The sequence below is a fragment of the Epinephelus moara genome, chromosome 6 (genome assembly GCF_006386435.1).
Source record: "Epinephelus moara isolate mb chromosome 6, YSFRI_EMoa_1.0, whole genome shotgun sequence".
Classification (NCBI taxonomy): Eukaryota; Metazoa; Chordata; class Actinopteri; order Perciformes; family Serranidae; genus Epinephelus; species Epinephelus moara.
In genome coordinates this window covers 21,304,940-21,317,054 of record NC_065511.1, presented here as the reverse complement: position 1 = coordinate 21,317,054, position 12,115 = coordinate 21,304,940, and the positions used below count along the sequence as shown (strand labels likewise).

Sequence of the window (12,115 nt, the reverse complement as noted above, 5' to 3'; positions counted from 1 at the left end):
TTTGAATGCTTTTTGTCAAGACATTTTGATATGTCACAGTGGGGAAAACATGTTAATAATAAAATTATTGTTGGCTGAATTCAGTTTACCTGCTTCAGTTTCAGGGTCCTGGTATTGTGTAAGAAATGTCACATTGTCATGGCTTACAGGGACAGTTGACTAGAACAGAGCCACCGTTGATGATACTAGGAACACCTGTGTGTTTTCTACTGTGACAAGTCAAAATGTCTGCCATGAAAAAGGTGTACTGTGCAAACATTTGTCAGGTGTCTTAAAAAAATGCAACAATTCATGTATTTGTTCATCTGTCTTTTATTCTTTTCTGAAATTCAAATAAATAATGTTTAAATTCAATGAGCCAAAAACAAGCTCATGATGGAATGTAAACTCGGTCAGGTTAAAATAAATAGTAAAAAAAGTCATGGTAACTGCATGAGGAAAAATATTTTGCCCTTCTTTTGCAGAACAAAGTTTATGGCTATGAATATTTTTTACATTTCCTTCTGAAGGCAAATACATTTTTACACTTGCTCAATAACATAATAAGCCACACCACACAGCATTTGATTTTTACATTGCAGCACAAAAAATCCTTCAAAAGAATGCCACTGCCAGTAAAAGGCATCATGGAAAAGTTGTGAGGACAGGATTTAATACCGTTTTTGATTAGCTGGGTTTTCGTACACCAAAAGCACAAGTACATTCTAAATCAGAGGGCAAAGTTGTGAAAAATAAAAGGGTCAGTTCTGTAGAGGACACTACTCTTTTCCCAAACTCCCTTGATTATGAAAATTCAAGAAGCAGTTGTGGTGGCGTGAGATACAAAGAAAGACACAGCACTTAAGGCATAGCACTCGAGATGTTCTCTGACAGTCCCCAAAGCGACATCTGCCGCCTTCTCCCTCCCCAAGCTGCTCTGGCCAGTGGCCTGAACCATCGTACCGCGTGGCTGCATCCGGCAGAGGACTCTCCTCCACCAGGCTGGGATTGGGGGTTTCATTTGCTGCATGACCCTTCTCCATGGGGGGTTGAGGGGGAACTGAGTCCTGGGTGTCAGAGCCACTAGAGAGAATCAAAGCCTTGGACACCTCCAATCTGAAGGCCATGAGAGTCAAAGGTGCAGATGCTGCCCTGTGGTCCTGTCTGTACAGGAGCCAGGAGTTGACCAAAGCCAGATCTGTTAGGTACCAGAGCACCGCTTGAGGCCAGCAGGTTGGAGCTGAGGCAGTGAGAGGGATAGAGTAAAGATTCTGCAAGTCTCTGTTGAGTTGAGCGGACATCTGGGCCTTCTCAAAGTTGTCAATGAGTGACACCATGTTCCTCTGGCTATTGCCTGCGGTAGAAAGTATGAAGCCACAGTGTGATCTGCGTAACATCAGCTTCCCGTCTGAGCTTACAAACTCATCTCCAATCTGTCCTCGGGCTCCTCCGACCCTTCCTGCACCATGAACCCCAGCTACTAAGAGACGCTCTAGCATAGCAGGTGTGGAGAGCTCCTGTCTGCAAAGAAACACCATGCTACCTTTAGGGACCATTTTTTCTACGGCATCCTCTTTGCTGGACAGACCCACCTTCAGATCCACATGTAGGAGCAGACCGCCAAATCCAATTAATGTAGTACAGTAAAGAGACACTTTCTTATTGTGCATCTTTCCAGTCAAAGGGAGTGGATACTGGTCAACTGCATAATCACCCTCTCGCTTCAGTGACTGGCACCCTGCTTTGAAGCGGCACAATAATGGCCGAGCCTTCCACAGGGGATCAATCTGTGTCCTTGAACTGTTCGGGTCATATGGCGTGTCCCTTTCCCTCTGCCCGTCACTACGCTGACAAATTTCACTTTGTCTGCTTAAGACAGTTTTACCTTGCTGTGCACTTTGACAGTCACTACCTTGTCTTCCTTCCTGAGTATTATCATTGTCTGGATCCTTCGCAGTGGCAAGCTTCAACATGCGAGACAGCTCGAGGAAACGTGAAAGTGGCATGGCTTCAGCAATCAAGGGCACCTTAGTCAACTCCTCCCAATACAGCTTTGGACTGGGAAACTGAAAAATAGCAAGAGACCAAGTAAAATTTTAGTCATCTCATGGTCTAACTAACAGAGTGAAGTAAACATTAACAAAAAAAACAATGGAGCCCAGACCTTTAAAGTTCCCATGGCAATGTGGATCCCAACAAACTGTGCAACCTCTCTGGCTGTGACAGGTTCGGACATGTTGGACAGTTTGTTTGTGCAATTGGCAATTTCTCCCCAGGTATCCCAACCAAAATACTTGGAGAAGTAGTCAATGGGCTCTCTGGTCTTTTTTTCCTCTGCTGGTGCTTGGAGCTGGCTCCCTGACGTTTGCAAACTAAGCAAGAAAAACAACATGTTTAAACATAATCATCTCCAAAGCCTGAGTTAATTTAATTTTCCAATTTCAGAAAGTCTTAGGTTACAATGAAACAATTTCCACACAATACGACAGAGTTATTTTATCTTAAAAAAATAGGAGAATTCTTTTTTTAAGCAGTGCTCTGTGAAGGTTTGAGGACAAAAAATGAAGATGTACTGTACCTTTGTGACATTTCATCTGGCTGCCGAGGGCTGTTTTTCTGGTTCTTGTAGAAATAAGCCATTACTTCTGCTTCTGAGTCAAGCGGAGGGTCAGGCAATTCAAAACCACCAACGTCCTCTTCATCAGAACTCTGGAGGAGAAAGTCCCGGAGGTCTGTTGGATGCTGCCACTCAGTGTCTGCTTCAGCTGTAGGACCAGATTACATGCAGATGAGTTATATAAAGTATGATCAACATTTTTAATAAATAGCTAAAGGACATTTACCAAGTAGATACAAGTACAGGTAATTGTGAAATGGAAAACATACCTTGTCCATCTGCAAAGTCACTGACCCCTGGTTCTGACAATAGTCCCCTCACTCTCATGTCCTGGTAGTCTGGTGCAGAATGGCTCTCTGTTAACAGATTCAGCATTAAAATCCTCCTATAACCTTTGGTAAACACACTGGAAAAAGAAATGACTCACTTAAATGACTACCTGTTGCTTGATGTTCTGTCTGCTGGGCATCGCTGGACGCCCCCGTTGTTAAATTCCCACTGTTGGCCTGAGCAGCTCCCAGCAGAACTTCCCTCTCCTCCTCCTTCACTGGGTAGAAGATGCACTGGTTGGTATTGAATTCAGGGGTGATGCGACAGTCGCTCGCCGTCTCTCCACTCTCCATTACTGAAAGCAAAAAGCCAAAAACATCCGTCTCTGAAGAGATAAAGCCCGCAGAGGCTTACAGACTTTGCCTGAGTCCAGACCCTGGAATCCGCTCACTCCACTGAGCTGACTGATTCATCTGGCATTGTGACATGAAACAGCAATGTCTCAGTCTAAATTAAAAATGACCAATGAGTGCTGCGGTGGGACTAACAGTGTTGTCAAGCTGTTTTCCAGTGTTGTCAAGCGGCGCACCAGAATAAATGAGGAGTAATAACAACAATGGCGAGCACCAAGACAGATGCTGCTATTGAGGCTGTTCTAAGTCATCATGTCTTCTTCTACAGCTCAACATAGTAGTTTGTTTTACTACACTGCACTCCACTCTTAAAACACCTGCAAAAGCAGTATGTTGGCATGGCTACACATCAGTGTGGACTTAAAATTACATTAGATCCAGGAAGATACATTGGTCTCTAGTGACTGGTTAGAGAAAATCAATCCCATTCCCCACAGACATCAGTTAGAGTGGACGCAATATCAGACCGAAGATGGAAACAGAGTGTAACCAGTTGACAATTCTGTCTGTTATCAGGCAAATACAGACTGGCAACGCAGTGCACAAAGTGGGTTTACCACCACATAGGGTTATTTAATCTTCACCTTTCAAAGCAAGAGAGCTGGGAGGTGATTAGCTTAGCTGAAAAAATAGCTAATAGCTAAATATGGTACAATAATTTTATTTTTTATGAGATTCCTTTTTGTACAAAATTTACAAATTTAATAAACTTAACTAACCTTTCAGTCTTAATGCTAAACGAAGCTAAGCTAATAGTCTCCTAGAACTCAATACCTAATGCTTAGACGTGAGTGGTATTGTTGTTTTAAAGAAAGAAAATAATCATATTGTCCAAAATGCAGAACTCATACTACAATGTGCTTTCAGTGTGGCCTAATACTTACATGGGCTGGAGGTGTTTTCATTGCTGACTGGCTCCACATTCCATCGGATGTGTCCACTGTCCTCTGTAGCCTGGGCCTCATTCAGCACGAGACTGCTCTCCTCCTTTACCAGAACAGTCCTTATATCACGATGGTGCTGTGGCTGAACACATGCGCTCTGTCTGTTTGGACATGTGGGTGCAACCAGTCCTGGATCTAAGTTACTGTCTTCAACCTTGATTTCTTGGCGCCCAAGGGCTACGTTCTCAGCAAAGCTGCCCAAACCCTGAAACGACAACAAATGTAAGTTTGCAATGTTGAATTAATTATTTTTTGTTAACGTATGGTAATTGTTGGTATGTTTTGCACCTGTCTTTGATTGTTACTCGCTGTCATCAGGCACCGTTCCATGTCAGCAGTCTCTCTCTGTGTAGAGGTGAGGAACTTCTCAAATATGATGCCCGGAGACCGGTCAGACTCCCTGTCGTGTTCCTCTCCTCCCTGCTGTCCTCTTACCTCCTCAGCGCTAGTGGGAACCGACTCCAGCTCAAATGAAACTTGCTCTTCAGGAGATTCCTCTAATGTAGAGCGCATGGAAGGCAAAGATGTGGCAGGAGCAGTAGCTTTGTTGGCCTCAGGACTAGTCTCTGGTTGTGAAGTCTTTGCGCCTGCCTTGCCTGCATCATTCATTTCTGAATCGGAGCTAATTGGACGTTTTTCATAAACTACCTGACATTCATCTTGTTCTTTCTCTGATTCTGTTTCTCTGATCGTATCTCCACCGGAAACTCTCTTTGATATTGCATCCCGTTTTAGACGTCCTATTCCTTTTCTCCTGCCCCTAGTAGTATTCCTGAAAACAGCTCCTTTCCCACCTTCTTTTTTCTTCTGCACTAACATTTCTTCCTCCTCTTCTTTGATCTCCACGTGGTGAGTGGAGCATGACACAGTCTGCAAAGTTAAATTTTTCCCAGTTGCTGTTCCATCACTAACTTGCACAGGAAGTTTGTCATTGCTTCCACTCTCAGAATTGCAGGTTTCATTTGATTCATTTTGGGGAACAGTGTCTTCGGGAGAGGTTGGTTCATCTTTCTCAGTCTGCTCCCCAACAGTAACTAAATCTACCTCGAGAAGTAAATCATCCTTAATGTCTTCATCTGTGGTACCCTGGACTTCAGATTCTGAGCTGGGAATCCTCAGGGAACCTTCTTCTTTCTTGTCTTCATCTGATGCCAAAGGCTCTCCTGTCTCCAAACTCTTTGTCTGAGTAGGGGTATTTAAAGGAGGTTCAGATGTAAAGTCTGGAGGGGTCTCACTGGTTTGCATTTTATTAGATGCTGAGTAAACTTCTGAAGAGGTATGATATTGATCATCAGTTTGTGTTTTACTTCCAGCCTTATTTTCATAGGCACTCACTTCAACATCTGAAGGAGGAACAGGTAAAGATGGGGATGGAATCAAAGCTGGGAAAGAGACACTTCGCTCTCTGTCCTCTAATGCCATCTCTGCCATCTCAGGCTCTGTATCCCAGTCTGCAGCAGCATTTATCATCCCAACAACCTTATCGTGCTGTTTTGGGAGCTGGTAAAGATCCAACCTGGAGACACCTTCAAAGATATTCCCATTAGTGTAAGTGAGACCGGGACTCTCTATGATATGCACCGTCGTCTTGTGTTTCTGAAGGGATGAGACTTCGCTAAATCTCTCCCCACAGTCCTTACACTCTAAGGCACGCTTGGAATGAGAAGTTATTACTCCTTCAGTTTCCACTTTTGAGGAGGCTTTACGTTTCCTGGTGGTCTTTGGCTTGGTTTGCAGCATCTCAGGTGCTTGATGGGAAACCTGAAGCGAAGACAACAGCGAAAGAGCTTTCTGGGTCTTTTTGGGTCTTCCACCTTTTTTTGCACCTTTCGCTGTGAGACTTTTTGTAGATTCACTTGTAGAATGTTTGGGTTTGTTGTCTTTGCCTTGTTTGGACCTTTTTTGGGCCTCCTGCGGCGAAGCCTCCTTTGTCTGGCCTGATGTTTTTGAAGGGTCTAACTTGTAAACTTTCAGTTGAGGCTGTTTATGACCTTTCAGTAGAAGTAGAGCATCTTGCGTGACATGTGGACCAGGTGTGTCCGCTGAAGCTACGCTTGTTTTTGTACTGACCTTTTCCTGTTTTGCCAAGTTTTTCTTCTGCTTCCCAACCTTTGCATTCTTGGGCTGATTTTTTTGCATTATTTTTGCTTGTTTTTTCTTTTTAAATACAGGTGAGGCTACAGTTTCTTGCTCACTTATGTGCATCACACCCTTTTTGGCCACTTCTTTTTGCTTTTTCATTTTATTTTTTCTGGTATCCTCTTTGATTTGTTGCACTGGTGGATCCTGGTTTGATGAAGGCGATTTACTTTCAGCAGTAGATACCAAATGCTCCTCTTTCTTGTCCCTTTTCCCCTTTCTTCCTTTCTTTTGTGATGGTACCTTTTTCTCTGAGAGATGTGTTGTTTTTTTACCTCTTATCACCTCTTCCTGCATTGGCTGACACTGCTGTGATGGCTTCTTCTGTTTTTTGTTTTTCTTATCTTTGCTTTGCGGACCAAATTTAACAACAAGGTGGGACTTTTTCCTTCTTTGCCGTTTGGCAGGTATGGCATCAATTTGATAATCATCCTTGTCTAGGGATCCAACCAGTTCTTGCATATATCCTTGAAAGATAAATGCCCTGGCTGGCTTTCTTTTCCGCACTTTCACCAGTTCTTGAGCTGACATTACATTTACAGGTAACTCTGATATCTGTGGCACCTGCTTGGTCTCCAAGTGTGATGGAACCTCTTCTTTAGCAGGTGGATCATCTACTTCAGACAGGTTCTCCACCTGCTCCCGACCTTGCTTGCCATGTACCAGCAATTTCTCAGATGGTTCTTGTTGGGCTTTTTCCTGTGTCCCTTGTGGTGCAGCATGATCCACAAGGTTGCCCTGATCTTGACTCACTGTTTGCACCTGTGAATCAACCTCTCTGTTGAGATTACTTTCAGATTCACTTGGAGTTTGTGTAAGTGTATCTGGTGGAACAAAAGGGCAAGCAGGAAGGCCCTGTTGCTCTGTTTGTAAAGGTGTCAGCTCCAACTCAACTGTGGTCACATGTGGTGGGGCTGACAGGCTGGCCTCCTGCTCATCTAATACGGTCTGATCTGTAGTCTTCTCCAGGTCAGTGATTGGTACAAGAGAGGAAGATGGGAATTCATTTTGGGGCATTGTTTGGGATTGTTCTAGTTCCTCCGTTGGTATAAGTTCTAGTATGACTGTTTGCTCAAGGTTTTGCTCAACCCCATTCTGACAAACCATCTGATCCATAGGATCAGACTGAATTGCACTAATGCCCTGCTGTTGAAGGATCTGATGCATCACCTGTCCCTCAGGTCTTTCTGTATGTTCAGTCTGAACGAGTGTTAGCTCTATATTTTCACCTGCTGCCATGTGGGAACCTAGCTCTGAGAAAGAGGGGTTTTCCAGCTGTCCATCTGGTGTGATAGGTTCCAGTATAATTGTTTGCTCCATTGAATCACATTGGTTGTTTAAAGAGTTCAATTCAACTGTCTTAGACTCTGTCTGTTTCAGCCCTATAAAATCTATCTGTGGTGGATTCAAATTCACAGTTTCTGCTGGAGGTGGTATCTGCTGTACTTCAAGAGGTGGGGCGTGAGGTGGCACCTGCCCCAATATGACAACTTGGTTTACTTTCTGCACATTCCCCAAGGATTCAATAAGTCTGCGAATCTGCTCTGTGTCAATATTGGCATCGACTTTTTGCAGAGGTCCATTTGGCTCCACCTGTAATAGTGCTGGCTGGCAAATAGATATTGGAGTTATGATGGGTGTGCTTTGTTTCCCCTGATGTCCAGCTGGGAGAGCCTTACCAGCTGCAGCAGGCAACAGATTGTGCTTAGTTTTCATGTGATGTAGCCGTGTCTTGGTACTCTTGAAAGTGGCCTTGCATACAGAACAAGGGTACTTTATTGTAGGAGCACCTGAAGATAATAAAGAAAGGAGGTTGTGATACACTGTGGAATACTATGAAAAGCACAACATTTTTCCTGCAATCGGATAGACACAGCTTGTTATATGTATTATTTAGAGATGCACCCCTAAAGGATTTCAGGCCTGATAACTATAACTGATAATTACGTGTTTGTTGTGGCCACTATCAATATTTAAATCTTACAAAGGCAAAAATGTAAAGAGGACAATAATTATATATATTTTTGACAAGTTTATTTTTCGACCACCAGACCAATATTTAAATTAAATTGTTGTAAACTTGGCTAAATAACATAATTCATGCCAGACCGTATATCCTTTTTTTATAGGTATGTAAAGGCTACAAAAACCATTCAAATAACTTTACATATTCTTGTACTAATTAACTGTTAGCTAAAGCCCTTGACTCCACTGTTGAGACCAGCTGCAAAGGCCAATAACATATTGGCCCCTGATATATCATGCATCCCAAATCATTTTATAATTTTGGATCATGCTAGCCATTCTGTGAGACTGCACATAGGCACCGTGGTGCTTTAAACTAAATGCTATAGTCAGTGGGTATAATGTTTATCACGATCACACTCTTAGTTCAGTGTGTTAGGATGCTTGCATCTGCTAATTAGCACAAAACACAACACGTCTATCTGAGGTTGATGGGAATGTCATTAGTTTTACCAGATTCCTGGATAAATTCAATTTTGACCTAATGATGGCGCCGCATGATAAGTTACGGGATTAACAACAAGCTCACAATTCATCCTGAGGAGGACATGAAAGTCTGTACCAAGTTGTGTGGCATTCCATTTAATAGTTGTGGAGACATTTACTTCACAGTCACAAATGTGAACCTCATGGTGGCACTAGAGGAAAGTAAGAGGTTCACCAAAGTTGGTAGGATACATCCTTTGGGAACCATGAATGTTTGTACAAACTTTGATGGAAATCAATCCACTGGTTGTTGGGTTATTTCAGTCTGGACAAAAATGGTGGACAGACTGACAGACAAACTGATATCGTCAAACATACCAAACATTTTTCTTACCATCATCTTTCTTCAGTTGTGCTTTAGCTGTGGTGTCTTCCCCATCAACTTTAGCTCCCTCTGGTAAGTGTGACACCATGTGTTTCTGCAGAGCTTTGGACATGGTGAACCTCTTTCCACACTCCTTGCAGACATACGGCCTCTCTCCAGTGTGTGTGCGGCGGTGATACTTCAGCAGTGTCATCGTTTTGCAAGGTTTCCCACAGTCAGTGCACGCATAACCATCCTGGCCAAAATGAATTTTTTTGTGATGGGTGAGCTCTGAAGACTTGTTGAAGGCCTGGCCACAGATTGGACACTTGAAGGGTTTCCTCTCTGTGTGGGCTTTCTGATGCACCATGAGCTCTGTGGAGTTTGTGAAGTGGCGGTCACAAACGTAACAGGCAAAAAGAGCATTCCTCAGTATGCACTGCTCATATTCTGCTGGGTGGCTCAGCTTCAGGTGACGCTCTTTGCTCTTGTGATCACTGAAGATAATGTGACAATCCATGCACTGTAGGGAGAGCTGAGATGCTGTAGGGAAACAGGGCAGGAGGGGGTGACAGGTTACAGTACATATAACACACATCCATATAGAGGCAAGTATCTATAGAAAGTATAAAGGCTTTCAAAGGAAAAAAGTGCCTCTGGTGGGTATATAATGCACCTTCATGTAGTAAACATACTGCAAATAAATGTTTTTCTGTGCCAAAAATTTTTTATATACATACTGGAAGGAGAGCCTACCTTTTAACAACTTAATGGCAAGATAATGCTGCCTTCATTTATTGTCATGCACAGGAAGTGCAAATCAGAAACATCTCATTATTGTCCTCTGTATATTGGACTTATTACAGTGGGAAAAAACACGGACACCTGCAGTATAACCTGACCTGGTTCAAAAACCTTTTAAGACAACACAAACCTCCCAACTACAAAATGTGACTTTAAGTGCTCCTAAATTTTAATTTTCATAGTGGCACATGTTTAGTCTTAAATTAATATCAAACACCACCAGATCTTTCAATCCATGCCTGGCTCATAAAAGAATAACACATAACAACACACATACAAGGTAAGATACTCACATGTGAGAGGCATAACTAGTGGTTTGGACATGTCCATCTTCAGAGGATCTATCATGGCCTTCTTGGAAGGAACGTATTTCCTCCCATCACGTACACCTTTGTCCTGTTTCTTTGCCTTTTGCTTGTCACACCCAGGATTTGTATTTGTGTCAGGTACCGGTTCTGTTGGGGCACTTGGCTTCGAAGCACAGTCCGTCTCCATCCCTGCAGTGTTAACTGATGGCTCTGTCAGTGGCTGAACAGCGGGCTCATTCTCCACCGCTTTTGTGACTACCACATTTGCAGGTGTTTCTGCTGCTTGCACCCCTGTCCCATTTTCCTGTGGCGTGACAACTGTTTCAGTCCCGGCAGGAGCAGCTGATTTATTCTCTTCTTCTTGTGCATCTGGTTCACTCTGTGCTGGCTGAGTTTCAGTGTTGGTGTCCAGTGGTTGCTCTCTGGTTGCTGTGGTCACAGGGTTTGGCCTGCTGTTGGACTGGATCGGGCTCTGCATGGCTCCCTGCCTCCTGGCCTCTCAAATGCACTTGTTCATAAGTTTCTGTGAAACAGGTCCCAGACAGAAACACAGAATGACTGTTAATTACAAAGATACACCAGCACATACATGAACACTTGCTGAAGGTACCAAACAAACAATGCAGTGTTTTGCATTTATGTCTATTTAAGTGAAACAGCAGGCAATAATTGGGATGCAAAACAAAATTGGGAAAAATCTCTGCGATAGGGAAACAAAATAAAATGTTTTGTATGATTCACATGCTCTGTAAAAAAGCAATCTTGGCACAATTTGATTTCTAAAAGCAGTGAACAGCATCTTTGTAATCTACAAGGCGACAGCTGGGAGACCAGAGAATGAATGGGTTTTAAACATTTGTATTACAAAGGGGAGACGGACGGGTATAGAGGGCAGCCGCTGGAGGTTTAAGTATTAACCCAAATTCAACACTTTAATTTGTATGAATGTGGATGAACAGTGTTTTAACATGCTGATATTGTCTTGAGAAACCTCTTCATCCTAACCACCAACGTTATACACAAATAACGGTAGCCAGTTAGCTTAAATACACTAATTTACGGTATAATTCGGGATGAAATGTTAGCATTTCCGAGCCGTAACGGCGCCAAAGATGCTAAATATTCACTCACTTCACGTCCCCTCTTTCACATAGACACCCGTGTATCTGTATGGATGCTGGAGGATGTAGATTTAAGGATACCGAGGCTAGCTCGTCCGCCCAAACATCTCCGCGTCGTTCCGCACAAAGCCAACACAGACAGCTGCAGACACCGTGACGTCACGTCTGACAAAAGCCGCAGGGGAGTCATGGGAATTATAGTTTTTCCCCACAATCAGCCCCCAATCCATACAGGAGTGTTGTCCATGCTACTTAAACACTAGAATACAGCAGTTTTTATACCAAAACTTGATTTAAGCAGTTGAGGACATTATATCTTTACACATATACAAAATATAGAGGTGTTGGTAAAACTTTTTTGTATTTTTTTTCATCCACAAATTCTCCCTCGCTTGAGTCTAATGAATGTAGGACTGAAAAACAGCCATCTAAGTCAAACTTAACAGAGATAGTTAACACCCAAATGAAAAATGCATTTTCTTCCTCTCACCTGTGTTAGTGCTATCTATCAGTGTTATGGTATGAGTTGCAGTGTTGGAGATATGGTCTCTTGAATATAAGAGAACTCTCTCTCTCTTACTCCTCATCACCCCCTATGTGACATAAGGCCTCAATGAGCTCTTTCCATTGCACTCGATCCTTGGCATTATGTTGCGCCTCTCCCCATGATAGGTTCATGTTTTCCAACTCCGGTGTCACAGTTCT

The 12,115-nt window shown here is 43.1% G+C and overlaps 1 protein-coding gene across 2 annotated transcripts; it reads right to left on the bottom strand.

The window, feature by feature from the left end:
• Window positions 1–305: 305 nt before the first annotated feature.
• LOC126392021 (uncharacterized) lies at window positions 306–11,541 on the bottom strand. Of its 2 annotated transcripts, none has more exons than XM_050047125.1 (10): window positions 11,421–11,541; window positions 10,275–10,812; window positions 9,208–9,720; window positions 4,512–8,152; window positions 4,164–4,428; window positions 3,024–3,221; window positions 2,866–2,952; window positions 2,558–2,744; window positions 2,144–2,351; window positions 306–2,045 (listed from the first exon to the last, which is right to left on the bottom strand). In XM_050047125.1, exons 2-10 carry the CDS (start codon window positions 10,765–10,767, stop codon window positions 759–761), a joined length of 6,879 nt encoding a protein of 2,292 aa, XP_049903082.1. In that variant the 5' UTR covers window positions 10,768–10,812; window positions 11,421–11,541; the 3' UTR covers window positions 306–758. The 2 variants fall into 2 exon arrangements, with proteins under 2 accessions (XP_049903082.1, XP_049903083.1); XM_050047126.1 differs by having other exon boundaries at window positions 3,036–3,221.
• Window positions 11,542–12,115: the final 574 nt, after the last annotated feature.